At 37.7% G+C, this 21,289-nt stretch overlaps 1 protein-coding gene across 1 annotated transcript in view; it reads left to right on the top strand.

The window, feature by feature from the left end:
* The first annotated feature begins 16,789 nt into the window (after window positions 1–16,789).
* Window positions 16,790–21,289, top strand: part of LOC149261480 (pentatricopeptide repeat-containing protein At4g13650-like) — a 42,526-nt gene continuing 38,026 nt past the window's right edge. The window contains exon 1 of the mRNA XM_089422319.1: window positions 16,790–18,624. Coding sequence (XP_089278445.1) covers window positions 17,352–18,624 — 1,273 coding nt within the window. The 5' untranslated portion in view covers window positions 16,790–17,351. The remainder of the gene's footprint in view (window positions 18,625–21,289) is intronic.

The raw sequence follows: 21,289 nt of genomic DNA, 5'->3' as shown, positions 1-21,289 counted from the left end.
CTATATGCAGTTGTTATGCATGTATGGTCTTGGTTATAGTTATGCATGATATATAGCTTATTGTTGTTATATGATATTCACTTGATGATTAGGGTTAATTCATTGAGATCTTGATGTTTTAATTTGGATTGGTCATATGTGTGATGGTTATGTTCATTGCATTGAAGATCTTGATGCTATATGTACTGTGTTAACCTAGTTTGACCTATGCAAATGGTTATGGTTGCGATATTCACGTATGAGCCGACATATTTGTGATATGGTGTCATACTAATCTATATTGATCATACATATGTGATTGTTAGGCATGAACGACAAATTCTTATGAGCTTATGGCGTGAACATGTTAGTTAGTTACTATTATGGATATCATGATTTATTTTTGAGTTGATATGTTGTGAAGTTGTATCGTGCTAACATAGATTGATTGTGCAGATAAGATAGCCTCCCCTAAGATATAGTGAGGTACGAGTTTTCTTATGTCGTATATTTGGTGCTTGACAGGTTTGATTATGTTGTCTAGTTAATTTATTTAACATGGTATGTTGTAAGTTAGTTGAATGTTTGATGAATTTCATAATATGAGTATGTGTTCAAATGATTTTGTTTTAAAGCGATTGTACTAATATATATGTGTTGAGACATTTGATATGTGCTTGAATGTAGTTGATAGTTGTAGCATTATGTCTAATGACTATGAGTTGATTATGGGTATGACATGATTTTTAGTCTTGGTAAAGGTTGATTTCGAGTTGATACATATGATTGTCTTGATATTTGGAACATGTGGTTGACGTGTGTGAACAGTTGTAGGAAACATGCTTGGTATTAGCGTGACGAGGTAATAAGTGATTTTCCTATATAACTACTAGTTGGATGATGTGATAGCATGTAATAAGACTCAATTGCAGCAAGATAAATGGTAAAAGAAAGGACTGGGGTAATAATTCTTTTGGCTATGATTGGAAACCCTAATTCCAAATGAATGAGTGCTTTGCATACAAGAATTCTTCTTAACCTTAATCTTGTCTAATATTATGTGGATATGTGTTAGATTCATGAACATGTACTTGATAGGTATATTAGCTAGTCTCTTGTTACATGTGGATCTGTCAAGAGAACTGGAGTCCCTTAAGAGATGGCGTGGATGTGTTTAGTTGCAAGCAACGTGCTTGGCGCAACAAGATGAGGTAACAGGTGTATTGTTATGTTTAATTATGCATTGACAATTATGTTTTTATGGCAATATGATGCGGAGAGTTGCATGGAAAGAGAGGTTTCCCTGAAATCTTGGAGAAGGCTTAGGTTGAGCTTTCCTTTGGAATTACTAAGAACCATGGGGATTGAGTCATGATGTCTATGGTTAGTCTTGTACTTTTGGTATTTTGTGATTTTTGCACTTGATTTGCAATTTTTCATGTGTATGGTGCATATCTATGCCACTTTATTGCGGTGTCATGTTGTTATTGGTTTTCATGTTTTTCTTCTTGTTGTTGTTTCCATTCTTGCCTTTTATTGTTTTGAGTCTTGGGGATTGGTTGGGAAAGAGGAAAGTTAATGGAGCTCGGGGAGAGTTGTGTGGTACCCAACAGGTAATGTAAGACACGGATGAAGCTCGATGCATGAGTAAGTGCAGCGAAAGGTAAGACTATGATATTCGGTTGGACTGGCTAGGTCCATTATGGTAAATGGACGGTGGTAGTAAAGGCATGAGAAAGGTAACCAAAAAGGTAAAGTAAATGGATATGAGGCATCAGATGCCTTGGCTATGTTGGGAACAAATATTCTTAATGTTGCGCATGTGTTGCATGAATAAAGGAAGTTCTCTTAAACCTTGACCTTGATATCTGGTAATTATGTTATGACCATGATTATGTTGATGTCTATATGTGTATACTTATATGTATGTATGTATGTCATGTCTGACAGGGTCATCATGGATCATGATTATTAACGCTAACATTTATATGTTTGTATGTGTATATATGTATCCATGTATCTATGTCATTGTTTGACAGGGTCATCAGGAATTGTCCTTGTGGAGGAATGAATGCTTACGTAGATGAATGGCATGAAGAGGTTCCTGGTTTATGAGGAATCAAGTGGAAGAATAGTCGTCACAAATATACGAGGTCAACATCATGTGGTTATGAATTGATATTGTATGCATGTATTATGCCTATTCTTATGTTATGGACAAGTTATATCAAGGGATACATCAGTGAAGTGAAAGCAGTGTGGTCTGCGGCATGCTAGGACAAGCATGGATAAGATGCTGGAAGCAAGGTTACTTGGTAAAGACAGTGTAGTTTTGGATGTGTGGTACTATTTTTGTGCACATGTTGCATATGTGATGTTATGTGCATGTAGTGTTGTGCAGATATTGCATATGCAGTGTTGGGTATAGATGGTTCCATGTAGATGTTGGTTATGTGGTGCTATGTACATGTGTGCATGATGTACCTATTGTGTTGTGTGCATATGGTTCTCCATGCATGTTGGATATCAGTGTTGTGTATAGATGATGCTATTTACATGTTGGATATGAAATGTTATGTACATGTGGTGTTGCGTGCATGTTGTACATGTGGTGTAATGTACATATGGTACAATGTGCATAATTGTACAAGTGGTGTTGTCAACATGTTGTACAAGTGGCGCTGTGTGAAGGTGGTGTTGTGTACATGTCGTGCATGTGGTACTATGTACATGTGGTTTTGTGTACACATTGTAAAGGTGGTGCAGTGTACATGTTGTGCAGATGGTGTCGTGTACATGTGATGATGTGCACACATTGTACAGGTGGTTGCAGTGTATAGGTGGTATTGTGTACATGTGGTACATATGGTACCTGTGTAGATGCATGTATTGCATGGTGTCGTATGATGTGTGTAGTTGTATGTGTGTGATGCACACTAGGTGCATGTGCACATGGTTGAGGAGAAGGCACTGGGTGTTTGTCTAGGTGGCAACCGATCCAGAGTGCGTATGAATAAGGACAAAGGTAGAAGCTAAGGATTGATGAAAGGATAAGTATTGGTACTATATTTCAGTTTTATTATGTATGTGATTTATGATTATGGTCTACGATGATTACATGTGATCTATTATTATGTTTTATGATGGTTACATGTGATTTATGATTTTGATCTATGATGGTTGTGTTTTGAGCTAACCTGATGTGATATGTTTATGCATGATGATTTTGTCAAAGGTTCTAGTTTGACTTGCTGTGATAGGAAGTGAATAGAATTGCAAGTGTACCTTATTGGCAAGCTACCAATGAGGTATGATGTGAATTTATTTCGATTTATTTTAAATCTAATGGAATTTATGTGCTTGGAACAAGAATGCATGAACATGACCGATTGAGTGGCCAAAATCAACTGCAAGAATTGGCATCAATAGTGAAATAAATTGGAAAATGTAGCAGTATGTTGGTAAAGTACTTCAGGAACAGAGCTATTGTGAGACATTGGTACCCAATAGTGTCCATTGATTGCCTTGAGCATGTTATGCTCGGTATGATGGTTTTGAGGTAGGTATATGCCTTGGTTGTTGATCTTTCGATGCAAGGAAGCCTTTCTAAGGGATGGATTACCAGGGATAGGGGATTCTAAGGAACTTGGAAGGTGAGTGACTGCACGGAAGGGGGTGACTATATTTCCTGAGGGACTGTGTCGCAGAGAACGGAAGGTCAAGGATGTATTTTTTTTATTCATTAGCACTCCTAGATGGAATCAGATGCACATTGGGAGTGCGCCCTGGAACAATGAGTTGGTAATTTTTCACTAAGGGGACAAGTGGTGCAAGATTGTAACGATGGGCTTTGGATGCAGCTTTGACTACGGCAGTGGATTCTCGACTTCTTGGGAACGAGGTGAATCTTGGTATTAATTTTGAGGGTAGAGGTGTGATCCTTTGGATTCCCTTGTTGATTGATACTGGCATCGTATCCTTTGACTTGCAATTTTATCAAATGTGCATATGTGTATATGTGGTCATTGTAAATACCATAATGAGTTGTGTTATAAAGCTCCAGTATGTGATATGTTGTCATGTTGTCATGATGTTTTACTTTTGAACAGTTCATTCATTGTAAATACTGCAACGAGCTAAGTTATAAATATCCATCGCAGTATTTTTGCTTTTCAGTGGTCTTGCTAACGTCTTGGTGTGGTTTAACACTGAGGATGATGTTCCCTAAGGGAGAGGGTTTTGTAACATCCCCAGTAAAAAATTCATGTAATAAAGGTTAATAAAGGAAAAATAAGACCACATGTAAGGGACACGTATTCCAAGCTGAATGTTGGGCAAAGATATCCTAGTGGGCATCACTTGATGTGTGTTTTGGCTAAGAAAAAATGGCAAAGGAAAAGCCAAAAGCATTAAAAGGCAAAAAGGAATTTTTGGCACATTTATTTATGAAAATAAAGGAAATTAGGAGAAAAGTAAGGTGAAAGGTCATAGGTTTCATGTGAGGAGGAAATTCAAGGAAAATAATGGAAAATGAAGAAAATAGAGGTCTCATTGATAAAAAGGCTTTTGAGGATCAGTTGACAAGCTTAGACAGTGTTAATCCCTTGGCCAGTTCAAGTTTGGATCTCTCCCTCTCTCTCTCTCTCTCTCTCTCTCTCTCTCTCTCTCTCTCTCTCTCTCTCTCTTGGTAACTTAGAGTTTTCTTGGAGCACTCTAGCTTTGGACCAAGGAAAGAAAAGTAGGATCAAATAGCTTCAGAAGGAATAATTGCAGGTAATCTTTTGCATGTGTGATTTCCTAGCTGGTTTTGACCTGCATGCCTTTGCATGTTGGTGTATGGTTATGTTGCTATCGGTGGCATGGTTTTGCCTGGTTATGATAGTAGTTTTCAACCTAGCCTTCCCTTTTTCTGAATGCCATGGTATGTTGGGATGTTTATCTTGGCTTTGAGTTTTGGTGTGTCGGATGGATTTTGGAATCTAAGGCAAAGGTGGTCTCAAGTTTTATTCCCAAAGGCTTAGGAATCCCTTGACCGGTTTTGGCAAGATACACGATAAATCTTGAGGGAGAAGTCTCGATTTAGGGCCTAGTGATCTGGGTTTAGATTGCAGTAAAGCTTGAGAGACTAATCTCGATGTAGGGCTTAGTGATCCAAGATTGAATTGTGGTAAAGCTTGAGAGACAAGGAGACAGAAAATTCCTTGAGGATAGTGATGGATTCTGGATGGAATTCCAAGTTTAGTTCGCTTGTGATCGGAGCATCGATTTTGGTGTGATCACAATTTGATGAGGGTGGAGGTGGTTTAACCTCTAGATTCCCTTGGTTTTTCATGGATTGGTTGTTCTATGAGATCCCACATTCATGCTTGGAATATGGCGTGGGGGTTACTAGCTAAAAGAAAGATTTGGTTCAGCCATGTCTATGGTTGGGTGGTACCTGGAAGTCCCGAACCTAGTCAAATTTTCCTATGATTAATAAAACTTAATTTCTCTTACTTTTGCACTGGTTTATATGTGGATTTAATGGTTGTCATATCTCTGATATGTATGGTTTTATGTTGGTTATAAGCATGGTTAAATGACCAGTTCATGTCATGGTTATTTCATGTAATTACTTGTAATTGTTGAATGGATGGATGCAAGACCTAATTGATGATATAATAGTTCAATGGAGAAGGAGATTATCCTTTTGGTTATGTTTCATAAGTTCTTTCAGTCATTCATGCTCTGTCTTATATCCTAGACCTGTAGGTTGCATTTATGCCAAGTGTTTGACAGAATGTCAGTCCCGGCTGGGGATGTTAAGGCCTAGTCCTGAGGTTTATTTTTTATTTTTTATATTGTCATCATGTCTTTGATGGATTCTAAAGTTTATAACAAATCCTAGGAAAAAACTGAGATTTTGGGGTAGAAAAGTGGCTCAAATATCGAGGACATTGGCAAAGGTCTGCTGGAAAAAGTCCAGGGACACTAGCACACAGGCCTATGAGAGTGACTTTGGCTTATGGTCATTATCTTTCCTATAGCATGAGAGCGACCAAGGGTTAAAAGGCTTAAATCATCAGTGGGACTCAGGGACAGGATGTCTGAGTGGCTGACATGTCTCCTGAGGGTGTTGTTGCTGATGTGGATGGGTTTGTTTGATATGTTCCATCGGTTCCATTTCCTTAAGGTCACCAAGGAAGTTGAATCCCTTATAGTAGCCTCTCTCGTCACATGTTTACCCCACCTATCTAGTTGTTTGGGTGGACCTGGGAGGAGGGATTGTTACAATCTCAGTACTATCTAGGCCTAGTGGCAATAGAGCAACACCAGAGATGAATAATTACTCTGAAAATCTTAAGCTCGTGAGCTACAATACCTTTCCCGACTCGAAACGTTGTGATATTGTTGAATCTTATGTTGTTTTCAACCGAGAAGGTATATGGGGGACCGTTTATATTCATAGGGTAAGTGTGAAGGCCAAAGTAATTTGCGTGATGAATCAATACTCCCTGAAGAATCGAGGCCTTGCACAAAAGAAGTTAGCCTTGATAGAGAAGTTGGAGTTGAACTAGTGTGTTGCTAAGTGTTGTGGTTTCTCCAACACCCTCCAAAAAAATTTCTTACACTTAATTCCAGAGCCTTCCTTAGTATTGTACATTATTTTCGCAAACATCAAAGCTTATTTCATGAGCTTTCATGCAGTGTTTTGCTCCCTTTTGCATGTTGGGTTAACTGTCATCTTTCGGCATGTTTGGTTGTCGCACAATGTTTTCAAACCTATTATGATGGTTTCAAAGGTATACCTTTGATTATATGAGTTGTTCTAACTACGTAAACATCTGTCGCACTCATACACAAATTTCTGAACACTGTCGCACAAGTATCATCATAGTCATCCCAAATTTTATCTTAAGTGTCGCACTTGTGTACCTTGTCGTAAAGTTGTCACACGGAGGGAGATGATTCATTCATATTTTGTATGATCTATGTTGTTAATTCATCAAATTATTTTAAGTGTGTGATCACAGTCAAGGTTCATCATGGTTCATCAACTATCTCACCAATCCTACACTTAGCCATTTTCGAAAAACTTCCTAACGAAGCAAATTAGCTTCATCAGGCCCTTTCTGAACTAGGCACTGCACAGTCTCATCCATCTACATTGCAACCTTGCTACTTGGTACTACGCAATGTGTAGTTCTTGTCTCTGAGGATTTATGCACTGCACAATTCATGTTCCTAGGCCCATACCTTGACCTCCATAATTGTGTAGTTAAGTCCTCTAACCAGACCTAAACTTCGAACTTCACATCCTCAAGCCTCAAGCTCATCCCCTAAGTCCTTGAACTATGTAGTTGGGTCATAGCCCAACCTCCCTTGACACCCATAATTTTTCAGTTTTCTCTCCTAGTGTCCATTCCCTCAACCTGTCCCCACTTACTCTAGAAACTATGTAGTGGCGTCCTTTAGGCCTACTTGAGCTACGCATTACGCAGTCTCAAAGCTCAAGATTTTCCCTTGGCTATTGAAACTACACAATACTTAGTCAATGATTCCCTCCTCCTAGCTTGTCACTTGTTCCAAGCTCAGTTGGTGGATTAGAATGCATCATCTTAGACTAGGGGCTAGTATAGTGCAACTAGCGACCATCACAGTTTTCAGTGTCAGGGGAGCGATGATCCTAAAATTAAGGTTTTAGAGCCCTTTTCTTCAGGGGAATCTCAAGTCATTTTTCCATCATCATTTTTAGGGAGGACCTGAGTTGCATATCTAGATGAGTACACTACATGATGGTCATGTTTTAGGCACTACAGGGTATGTCACAAGGAAGTGTGGGAGGTGTGACAAAATACTATGTAACACCCTCATAAACAATTTATGACTTTGCGCTTTAGGGGGAAGTTTCTTACACGTCATTTTGTCACCATTGGGGAAATGACCCCAAATCTAGATCCCTCGCCATCTGAAGAACCCTTATTAATAATCCCCTACAAAGTTGGAAGAAAACCCATTTTGAAGATTCCAAGAATCCTAGATTACATTACTTAGAAACCCTAATTTTAAGTAGTGTCACACTTTTACTAGGCACAAATTAGGACACCGCAGCTTCAGTCATTGACACCTACGTAGTATGACACATTGTTCTCCATTACAAAGTGCAACACCCTTTCAACATGGGTAAAAATAAAAAAGTAAATTCTAGAACCTTGTTGATGAATCTTCCCTCAACCAACTAGACGTTGAGCTCCTACTTCTTTGGAACTCATCCCAGGAATGATGTATCTCATCCCCATGATCATGGAACTAATCCCCTCTAATTGTGGATCTCATCCCTTAGAAGATGGATCTCCAACCTCCTCTCCTCTCTTATAAATATAACACATACTAAAGGAATAGAGGTTGGCTTTTGAGGTACCCTTATGTTGTCAAATTGAAGAGTGAAGGCTTATAATTACAAGAGGAAGGATTAGATATTTCTTGGAAGAGAGCTTATGACATCAAGGCTAAAGGGTTGTAATCTTGTCTTCCCATTGTTAATACAAAGTGCAATATTTTTCTCATATAATGTGTTCAATGTTTACATACGTATATCAAAACTCCTTGATCTTTTGGTTAGAAATAACTTGAATTCATTTATATGTTGTATGCTTTTATCTTGTGTTATTTTTATCATTGCATATTCCATTTCAGGGATTGAAAGTAGAGCAGGATCTCAAGCAAATAAAGGATTGAAGAATTGTTTCAGTCATAAGGTAAGTTTACTTCTAAATGATTCTGGTATTTTTAGAGAAGAATTAGTGTATTTTGCCTTGATTGTTACTAGACTTGGTTTCCAGGCCTAGGGAGATCTTGTTTTGTCCCTAGAATGAGATTCATCCAATTAACACCCAAAAGGATCTGCCAAGCCATATCTTGTGCATTGTGCTTTTATGAGCAATTATTTAGCGTGTTCTCTATCTTTTTTCACTTTATATATTGCATGCATAAAAAGAAAAGAATAATTTAATAAATCTAGAAAGTCTAAGGAAACTTAACCCTCATAGCATGTATTTTCAAATTTCAATAAATTTTTATCACATCTATTGTGACAAATTACCAAGTGGAATATCCATGATGGTTTACGAATAAGGGATTCTATGAAAGATGGAAAATAATCAAGTGTGGAGTTCTTTCCTAGTCTAGACCACACATTAATTGTAACTTGCAAATAACTTTTTATAAGTTCACTTCTTCTTTTTTAAAATAAGTCAAATGCATTGTAAACAGGTGCATTTTCAGTGGAAATTGATAACTTTCATATGTTGAGCTTAAATTGTTGGGAACATTAGAGGAATTTTCAACCTAAAAGTGTCCATGAAATATCCATGTACATAATATGTAAACCAATCATAATCATTTAAATTTAAAAAGAGATACATGTAAATATTTTGGAGGGAAAATAAGAAAATTATTTTTTTCATTGTATTTTTGGCTTATCTCCTTATAGGTTTACTCAAAGTTCAAGTGTAGACACTCCATGCTAAAGTTCACATCCAATGAGTACCCATTATGCATACTTCTGAGAAAACCGACATTGATAAAAAATGAAGATACATTAAAAAACTTGTCTTCTCAGAAGTATGCATAATGGATACTCGTTGGATGCGAAATTTACCAACGAGTGTCTACACTTGAAATTTGAGTAAAACTGTGATGAGATAAGCCAAAAATACAATTAAAAAAATAGTTTTCTTCTTTGCCCTCTAAAATTCATAACTCTTATTTTAATATTTTAACTATTATTTTTCATTAGGAGGCCACTTTTAGGATGAAATTTCCTCTAACGAATGAATCAAATTGACAAGTTATTAGAATTATTAAATACTCGAATATCTATATGATTGAGGATATAATCATAATTGACAAAGCCACTCTTGTTGATGTTCAAACCTATTTATAAGATTCACACGATAAAATTGAGTTTCTTCAGCTCGAATCACAACTCCAATGAGATGAACTACAACAACAAAAAGTCAACATTATGAACTAGTCTTTGTTTATAATAATTATGTTAGTAAATTATATATTACAGAGCAATGGAACACATAAAATATATTGTAGAAATATAAACACATAAAACAAAAGAGACATAAATATACATGGTTCACCCAATTTGGGCTACGTCCACGGAGAAACAGCCAGTCCTTCCTTTTATATTATCCAGCATAAAGAAGAGATACAACCTACAACAAATCCTTTGTAATTCTCTCTTCGCTCTCACACAATTTCCTCTATCTTTCTCACTCATAATACATATCTACATAGACGCAATACAATTCCCTCATAAATAGCGAGGGGTTGCCTTCTAGGGAAAAAAACCCTAAATTAAACATAACTTCTACCGTGAGATCTCCACCTGATGAACGACCCAGATTGACTACGAAATTACAACATTTTACAAGGCAATTTTAAATCTATTTTTAACTTCGAGGGGGCTTACCCCCCTTGCAGCGCAAATATTACGGGCGGTGTTGCCACCACATTATGAACTGGGGTCCAATGCAGTGATACCTCTAAATAAGGAAGATAATCAAGCTCCACACCCAACAATCTCCCACTTGGAGAATGATTATAGCAACTCCACCGTTGCTTCATTTGTTGGACAATGACTCCACTTTGGACCTGGTTGTTTCTCATCTTCATCATCATACTTGGAGACCAATTGAAACCGAGAAAAATCTCAGTTTCTCCTTGGTTAAAACTTTTATTAACATATATGTAGGATTCTGGCCACCGTGTATCTTTTCCAGCTTCAATTGTCCATCTTCCAACACTAACCATATGAAATGATACTTGATTTGTATATGTTTTGTCTTGGAATGAAATGCAGAGTTCTTTGCAAGATGTATGGCACTCTGGTTGTCACTGTATAACCTACCCAACTCCTGCTTCTTACCCAATTCATCCAGAAACCTTTGTAACCAAATCATTTCTTTACTAGCCTCTGTAGCAGTAACATACTCTGCTTCCATTGTTGAGAGTGCAACAACACTTTGCAGTTTTGAAACCCAACTGACAGCTATTCCACCTACAGTAAACACATACCCTGTTGTGCTCCTCCTGTTATCTCTATCACCCACCATATCAGCATCAACTTATCCCTATAGATAAATGTTTGAAACACCAAAGCATAATGCTTGATTTGTGGTACCTCTCAAATACCTAAGAATCCACTTCACCGCCATCCAATGTTCTTTTCATGGATTGCTCATGTACCTGCTTACAACTCCCACTATATGTGCAATATCAGACCTTGTGCAGACCATTGCATACATTAAGCTTCCAACTGCTGATGCATATGGAACTTTAGACATATAAGCCATTTCTTCCTGAGTCTTGGGACACACCTCCTTACTTAGTTTGAAATGGCTAGCCAAAGGTATACTAACAAGTTTTGCATTCTGCATATTAAATCTTTTCAACACCTTTTCTATGTACTCACTCTGAGACAATGTTAATTTTTTATTCTTCCTATCTCTAGTTATTCTCATACCATGATTTGTTTTGCAACACCCAAATCCTTCATTGCAAATGAGTTCGCCAATTTTCTTTTGAGCACATTTATTTCCTACATGTTAGAACCTGCAGCAAGCATGTCATATACATACAATAACAATATAATATAGCTGCCATCATTTTGCCTTTCGAGATAAACACAATGATCAGAGTGACATCTAGTATAACCTTTTTCAGACATAAACCTATCAAATTTTAGATACCACTACCTTGGAGCCTATTTTAAGCCATACAAGCTCTTCTTCAACCTGCACACTAGTTTCTCCTTCCATTTTACCTCATATCTTTGTGGTTACTACATATATATCTCTTCCTCCAAATCCCCATGGAGAAAGGTTGTCTTTACATCTAACTGCTCAAGATGCAAATCTTCAGCTACTACTAGACTTAAAATAGTTCTGATTGAATTCATTTTAACAACAGGAGAAAATATCTCATCAAAGTCTATACCCTTTTTCTGTGCAAACCCCTTCACCACAAGTCTAGCTTTATACCTTTTTCTACCTCCATCTTCTTCCTTCAACCTGTAAACCCATTTATTCTGCAATGTTGTTTTACCTGCAGGAAACCTAACTAAGTCCCAAGTCTGGTTATGTGCTAAGGAGTCCATCTCTTCTTTCATAGCTTGTTCCCACTTCTTCTTGGTTTCTACCTACACTGCTTCTTCATAACATTTTGGTTCACCAGAACCAGTCAACAATACATAATATAATGAAGGAGAGTATCGTTCAGGGGGTTTACTAATCCTGGTAGATATTCTAACACCATTTTCAGGTGTTTGAGGTGCTTGTTGTTGTTGTTGTGGTTGTTGTTTTTGTTCTGGCTATTGATCATTATGATTTTCAAGCACCTTCACTTTTTTGTGATCTCATCAAGCACTGTGTATTCTCTATTTTCTTTTCCTGTTTCTTTTCCTGCAGCTGATCCTTATACAAAACCTTTTCATTGAATATGGCATCTCTACTCCTAATGATTTTGTGTTTTTCATAATCATAAAAGCGATAACCAAAATCATTAACACCATATCCAATAAAGGTACATTTCTTTTATTTTGCCTCAAGCTTTGTTCTATTTTCTTTATTAATGTGGGCAAAGGCTTCACAACCAAAAGTCTTTAAAAATGAGTAGTTTACCTTTTTACCTGTCCATGCCTTCTCTGGAATACCACCATCCAATGAACTTGAAGGCCTTCTGTTTATTAGATAAACAACAGTATCTACAACATCTTCCCAAAATTGTAAAGGCAATCCTGCATGCAATCTCATGCACCTTGGCCGCTCCATGATTGTCCTATTCATCCTTTCTAACACACCATTTTCTTGTGGTGTTCCTGGAACTATCTTCTCTCTGCGAATTCCATTCTCTGAATAGTATTTATCAAACTCTTTGCTACAATATTCACCTCCATTATCTGATATGAGATACTTCAACCTTTTTCCTGTCTCATTTTCAACCAAAGATTTCCATTTCTTGAAAGTATCAAATACATCAAATTTATTTCGAATACAATAAATCCAGGTTTTTCTGGTTGCATAATCAATAAAAGTAACATAATAGCGAGAGCCACTGAGAGATGATACCTGAGCAGGTCCCCATACATTTGTATGCACCAGTTCCAATTTTTTGATCTTCTTTTCTTTCCCAACTCTGAGGAATCTGACACTCTTTTGTTTTCCATAAACACAATTCTCACATAATTTTAAATGAACATGCTTCAAACCTAGCAACAAATTTCTTGAGTGAAGAATCTACATCCCCTTCTCACTCATGTGCCTAAGCCTATGATGCCACAATGTCGTATCTTCTCCTATAGAGGTTAAAGCATTAACAAAATTAGAAATACCATTACATAAATACAATGTACCACCCTTTTCTCCTTTTTCTATTACCAGGGTTCCTTTAGTGACCTTCTAGGTTTTATCTATAAAAGTAGTCACATAGCCTTCACCTCCCAACTGCCTTGTTGAAATCAAAATTTTCTTCAAATCTGGAACATGCCTTACCTCCTTTAATAGTCATTGATTTCCATTCTGTTGTTTTATGAAAACTGTACCCATTCCAATGATTTTACAGGGTTTATCATCACCCAATCGAACCTGTCCAAAATCTCCTTGAACATAATCCTGAAATTGTTTCCTATCAGGTGTGGCATGGAATGAGGCCCCTGAATCTACCACCCAGGCATCAATAATATTTTATAATGAAAGAATCAAAGCATCTTACAACACATCACCTGTCAAATTCGCTTCATGATTGTTTTCTTGTTGAGTGTCTCCTTCTTTTCCCTTCTGAGACTTGTAGTCTTTTCTTAGGTGTCCTTTCTTCTTGCATTTCCAGCACACTATCCCCAATCTAGACTTGGATGTACCTTTCCTTGACTTACTGTGATATCCTGGGCTCTTTCCTCTTTCCTATTTTCTTCCCCTAGTCTCTGCAGTCAAAGCATTACCTGATGTCTCACCATAGCTTTTCCGTCGCATTTCCTCGCTAATGATTGCACCAACAACAACATCAAACTTTAAAGTACTAAATCCAGAGACAGAGTTACTAATGGCCATAACTAAACCATTCCAACTTTCTGGCAATGAGCATAGAAATAACAAAGCCCTAACTTCATCATCAAAAGTTACCCCTACAGAACTTAATTGACTGGTAATTGTATTAAATTCATTTAAATGATCAGCAACATATCCACCTTCTGACATCTTCATATTAGATAAACACTTCATAAGAAATACCTTATTTGAGGCCAAGGGTTTTTCATATAGTTTGGCCAATGCCTACATTAAACCCTCTGTTGTCATTTCCTTCGAAATATTAAAGGCTACCAACACCGCTAGGCACAACTATATTGTTCCAAGTGCCTTTCTGTCGAGAATATCCCATTCTGTGCCTATCATACTCATCGACTTCTTTGTCTTTCCGCTCAATGGTTGGTATAGATCTTTCTGGTACAAATAATCTTCCATCTGCATCTTCCATAGCTGGTAGTTTTGGACGTTAAATTTTTCGACCCTAAACCTACCATCTTCCGCCATTGCTCCCACTCGAACCAAGAACCCTTCTCTCCTACAAGTTTATCAACAAAATAGACCTTCGGCTATGATACGAGTTGCTAGTAAAATATATATTACAGATCAATGGAACACATAAAATATATTGCAGAAATATAAACACAGAAAACACATAAAACAAGAGAGACACAAATATATGTGGTTCACCCAATTTGGGCTACGTCCACAGAGAAACAGGCAGTCCTTCCTTTTATATTATCCGGCAAAATGAAGCGATACAACCTACAATAGATCCGTTGTAATTCCCTCTTTGCTCTCACACAATCTCCACTCTCTTTCTCACTCAGAATACATATTTACATAGACGCAAGACAATTCCCTCATATATAGCGAGGGGTTTCCTTCTAGGGAAAAAAACCCTAAATTAAACATAACTTCTACCGCTAAATCTCTGCCTAATGAACGACCCAGATTGACTACGAAATTACAACATTTTACAAGGCAATTTTATATCTATTTTTAGCTTCAGGGGCGCTGCCCCCCCCGGACCCCCCTTGCAATGCAAATATTACGAGCGTTGTTGCCACCACATTACGAACTGGGGTCCAATGCAGTGATACCTCTGAATAAGGAAGATAATCAGGCTCCACACCCAACAAATTATCCTTTTGACTTTGAGAATGATTCTTATCAGTAACTAGCACATAACACCACCTCAAAAGTAAATTTAAATGAAGATGAAGAAATTCCACTTGCACTCCCAAGCCCATCATTAGACCTTTGGAAGAAATCATCAATAACAAGCAAAGAACAAGTCTTAGATACAAAAAGGAAGTGATCTTTCACATTTAGATTATTCCAAACCAATCTAGTTCCGAAGTGTTGGGTTTCTTCAATAAAGTTCATCTTCATTGATCCACTTCCACATTATATTCCCAAATACAATCATTGTCATCAATTTGAATATATGAAGGATCAATTTTTTTATCATCGTCCTTATGAACATTGTGAAAAGTATAGTCATCATTCCAACAAATGTTCTTGTCATAAGAACCTTGCAAGAGTAAAGATTCATCTTGGTTGGATTACTTATTAGTAATGATCATCACAACTAATAAGATATATTGGTCATACAGTAGAATCCATTCTCAAGTGTTCACATATCTTGTAGGAGATAGATTTTCATCTTTTCACCTTATATTTGATAGGGGGAAGCCAAAACATTAGTGATTGACAATCAACTTCAAGTTTCAAAGTCTTATCAGTTAGACAAAAATAAGTCAGCCTGAGCCACAACCAGAACCAGAGCCAGTAGTTAGAGCCTAGAGCTAGAGTCAAAGCTATAGCCAGAGACAATGTCATGTTCCATGAGTATGATTTGGTTTGTTGTTATCCCAAAACCACCATTTGGTTTTTGATCTTCCTTTAACCACCATTTAGAAAAAGATTTACAACTTCTATCAAACATCAATTTGTGATCATCTTTAAACCACCATCTGAGAGCACTTATGTTTCGTAGAAGACATCAAATTCTAGCTAAATTAGGAATTGATTTGACCCAAGTTCCAGTTTTAGTGGTCAGCCTTAAACAACAATTTAGTAGAAGATTTCAACTTTTACTACTCATTTATTTTGTGGTCTTCTTTAAACCACCAGATTCATGGAGCATATTTAACCATTCGTAGTTAGCCACTTCAAGGTTTCAACTTTTTTCTTGGACACACATACACTCCTTCAAATTAAGGTGGTAGTGTTGGAAATGTAATCCTTAAGGATTCTGGTAAATTTGTATTATTCACTTAGTGGGAAGATGAAAAGTCACAAGTGAATTTGAATAACCATTAAGAGTCCAAAAAACCTCTAGAAATATTAAACCTAAAGTCATAAACTATTATATTTATATCTATATTATTAATGAAATAGATCACATAATTACCTAAATATGTTTTCATTTTTGTGTGTTCAACCATACCTACCATTTTTATAATAAAAATAAAATTTGTATATCAAACCTATCCAAATTCCAATATACATGGAACCATATCCATGTATAGGCGAACATTATTCACCCTACATGTGGTATTCAATGCTATTGTATAGATTTAATGATTTATACACCACCCACCACACCTTTCAATACTAGATGGATTCCTTGATTTATACACTACCCACTACAACATCCAGTGATAAGTGATAAGTATCCATGTGAATATATTTTATTTTATGTACATAAAATGAGGATGTACACGAAAATAAACACTCGCTATAAAATTTGTTCACCTTTCAGGTTCGATTCGTGTGTTTCGTAGCAGAGTATATAAGATTTTTACTGGAATAGGTTTACATTACAAGGATCTTTGTTTCAGTTATAAATTTGAGGAAGAGAAATTTTAGATATGAGCAAGGACGAAATTCTGTGCATGGTCATAGAACAAAATTCACAAGGAGTTTTTCCAATTCTGAATAGATTCGAATGGTTAAAAATTCAAACGAAATTCCTGGGCGCAGACGCCACTGTTAATCCAGTGGATATGTAACGCTCGAGTGAAGGTTCGCCAACTGCTCTGCAATCTCAAAGTACTTTGTAAATGGGCTTTTTGTAATAGATTCCCACCAGTAATCCTTTGCTCCTTCGTATCCTATCCAATTATGTGACAATAACGTTAAATTCGTACGCCCTTCCGTTCATTTTCCAATTCAATTCATGGGAAAAATCACACAACACAGCAACCCTATAAGTGGCAAATTCAGAAGAAGAAGGAGGCAACGCTGACGAGGCTATGCTCTGTCAGCCCATGTTTTGTCCTCCAGAATAGAATGCAATCCAATGGCAGCAAAATCGCTCCAAAAAATCTGAAATATTTGTGTGAGCAGGGCCAACTGGGAGAGGCATTCCGTACTCTGCATCTTTTTCTTCTCGACAACCCGTTCGACTTTTCTGCTTATGTTTTGCTCTTGCGGGCATGCATTAAGAAAAAAGCCTTAACCGAAGGTAAATTGATCCATGCCCACATCAATGAAACGGGGGTTTTCAATAACACAATTTTACAGAACACGCTCGTCAATATGTACGCGAAGTGCGGGAAACTGGTGGATGCTCGCAGGGCTTTTGAGGAAATGCCTGAGCGAAATGTGTGCTCATGGACTGTGATGATCACAGGTTACTCCAAACATGGGCTTGCCGAGGAGGCATTTGCGCTTTTTCAGCGAATGCAACGATCAGGCATCAAACCCAATCAATTCACCTTTTCTAGTATTCTCTCAGCTTGTTCCAACTTGGTAGCCCTGCAGCAGGGTGTGGAAATCCATGAAAAAATAAATAAGAGTGGATACGAGTCCAATGTTGCTGTGGCCAATGCTCTTGTATACATGTATGCAAAATGTGCGCACATGGCTAAGGCACGCGATGTGTTTGACAAAATGCGTCAAAGAAATGTTATTTCATGGACAGCCATGATTGCAGGGTATGTTCAGAATGATTGTGGAGAGGAGGCCCTGAGACTTTTTGAACAAATGCAGTTGGAAGGTGTGAAGCCCAACATGAAGACGTTTGCAAGCGTGCTACCGGCGTGCGGGGACTTGTCGGCTCTACAACAGGGGATGAAAATCCATGAAGAGATAATTAGAAGTGGGTTTCAGTCTGATGTTATTGTCGACAGTGCCCTTGTAGACATGTATGCAAAATGTGGAAACATAGAGAAAGCGCGGGATGTGTTTGACAAAATGAGTAAACGAGATGCAGTGTCTTGGACGGTGATGATTGCTGGCTGTGCACAGAATGGGTTGGGCCATGAGGCCCTGAGGCTATTCAAACAAATGCAGCTGGCAAGAGTGAAGTCCAGCGCGAAAACCTTTGCCAATGTTCTCCCAGCATGTGCCAACTTGGCAGCTCTGGAACAGGGTATGGAAATCCACGAAGAAATAATCAAAAGTGGATTCGACTCTGATATCCTTGTCATGAATGCCCTGGTAGACATGTATGCGAAGTGTGGTAACATAGAGAAGGCACGTGAGGTGTTTGAGAACCTGCATAACCGAGATGTCGTCTCCTGGACAGCGATGATTGCAGGATATGCAATGCATGGGTTCGGTAAGGAAGCGATTGCACTCTTCCAACAAATGGAAGACTCTGGCATCAAACCTAACGATATAACTCTAGTTTGTGTCTTGTCTGCCTGCTGTCATGTGGGTTTAGTGGATGAGGGCTATTGTTACTTCAATCGCATGACTACAGATTATCACATCACCCCTAGAGTGGAGCACTATAGCTGTATGGTTGACCTTCTTGGCCGAACTGGAAGACTGGAGGAAGCACACCAGCTTATCAAAAAAATGCCAATAAAACCTGATGCTGCTGTGTGGAGGTCTTTACTTGGTGCCTGCAGGATACATCACAATGTAGAGCTAGGAGAATGTGTGGCAGAACACCTTTTTGAGTTAGAGCCTAAAAATGCTGCACCTTATGTGCTTCTTTCCAACATCTATGCCGAAGCTGGCAAATGGGGTGAGCTTGAAAAGGTTCGGAAAATGATGAAGGAAAGAGGGGTGATAAAAACACCAGGATGCAGTTGGATTGAGATCGGTAAACAGGTGCATGCTTTTCTCGTAGGAGACAGATCACACCCACAAACAGAAGAAATCTATAAAAAGTTGGAAATTTTGTTTAAGGAGATGATGGCAGAAGGTTATATCCCTAATACAAGATATGCGCTGAATGATGTGGAGGAGGAACAGAAAGAACACATTCTTGGTCATCATAGTGAGAAGCTAGCAATTGCATTTGGTCTATTGAACACAGCCCCTGAAACCGTCATAAGAGTCATCAAGAATCTTCGAGTTTGTGGTGACTGTCACTCTGCAATCAAGTTCATTTCCAAAATCGAAGCACGAGAGATTGTCGTGAGAGATGCCCAACGTTACCATCATTTCAGTGATGGACAATGTTCTTGTGGAGATTACTGGTGATGCTAGCAATGCACATGTGCCAGGCCTCAAGGGCCTTGCATGATTTATTGACTTTGAAACCGTGGCAAGGGTTTTTTTATTTTGTTAAGCTTCTGTTGGATCTAGGCTTTTTGGGATCTAGTGTTGCTTCTCTCACCGCCATTAGGAGAATAGGTGTTGATAAAAACTATTGTTACAAGTTTTAATACCATATCCGTAAGGCATAAACTAGCTGGGAAGATATCTTTATAATTTCTGATATTCTAGTCAAAGAGTTTCTATATGTTATGTGATGAACTGACCAATAGTATTATCCTTAGTATCCCTTCCATCTTTTGTTGCATTTGAGTGAGTGGGTTATTCAGGCTAGATGTGCTATACTGGCTTAGGTTAGAATCTATCTGAAAATTATTGAGACATAGCGGCTGTGGAATAATCAGCATGGATTACCTGGTCGATAATGTCACTTTCCTCGATTTAGGACTTGTTTCGTACCATGCCAATTTGCAGTTTATGTCAATTAACATCAACTTCATTGCAGGGTTGACTGGCAATGAGATTCTAGGTCTAATGATGGCTTGCAAAATGAGGATTTTGTTGATCCCAATAGCATTTTTAGAAACTCTTGCAAAATTGTTACTGTGCTGACTTACCGAAGGGGCAGGTGTGCTAGTTTGGTTGACAACTTATCCTAAAACCTAGCAAGCTTCAAATATTTTGAATTTTCTATGAGAAACTATTATTTGCAGCTTCCATTTTTCAAAACTTCAAAATAATCTCCTATGTTATCACTAGAAAAAATCTATAGTAGTTTTAGCCAAAAGATTTGGAAAATGAGTTCTGCACAGTTGTTTTACAGGATGAGATCTGACTGTAGTTGAACGACACAAATGTTCAGGGCCACTGGGGATAAAAGGGTCTGCAAACTGTTTGGATTTTCACGAATCAAACTTGTGATTTACTGAGTTTGACTCTAATAGGACTGTAAATGTTTTTTTCCTAATCTTCCTGAGACAAACTCACTTTGACTGAATTTGGCTCACAATTAATCATATGTCAAACTCGATCTAACGGAGTTAGATTCTCTCAATTTCACGTGTCAAAGTATGTGTATATCCTTCTAATTTCTTACTTGCCAATTTTTCCTTTTTCTCCCCGATCCAAGTCAAACCCTGGGCTCTTATGCCTTGTCAAGTTTTTGCCCATTCCAAGTTTTGGTGACATTGTTTTAAACATAGGTATCGTAGACAAAATTGAGAAACTGAGCTTTATTCGGACCACTGAATCATTAGCATTGGCATAATTAAAATACAATCTCCCAAGGCTTAGTCACATCCTTCCAATTTCATACAAATTGACATCACAACACGTGCACCTTCTAGTTTGGCCATCAAAATGAATGGACAACAAAAGAAGGTGGACAGTATTTATATTATAGCCATTAAAAATGTATTTCATTATCTTTGTGCATTACATAAATCCTATTGATTATTTTGATCTTTCTGGTAGATTTTATGAACACAATTATCGCATCATCTAAGTTGGCTATAATAATTAATTAGCTAAGAAACCGGATTCGTTCTCCCCCTCCCTCGTGTTCTGACTCCCACGCGTTGGACATGATTTTTGAGGGACACATGTCCCGTGAAAAGTGTGCCATGGGTTTTTAAAATTCGATATGAGCCTATTTTTTCCTCATTCTTGTGTCTCTTTCTTGCTGTGGGTGTGTGGGAGGTGTTATCACTCCAAGAAACTCTCCTAGGTTGCAGCTCGGAGATGCCTGGTAACATATAATCTTCAATATTGTTTTC

This window comes from Pinus tabuliformis, chromosome 6 (assembly GCF_031772625.1).
Source record: "Pinus tabuliformis cultivar Carrire ecotype Pingquan chromosome 6, CPIR1, whole genome shotgun sequence".
Classification (NCBI taxonomy): domain Eukaryota; kingdom Viridiplantae; phylum Streptophyta; class Pinopsida; order Pinales; family Pinaceae; genus Pinus; species Pinus tabuliformis.
Note: the sequence above shows the minus strand (reverse complement) of the source record. Positions and strands in the feature narration are given on the sequence as shown.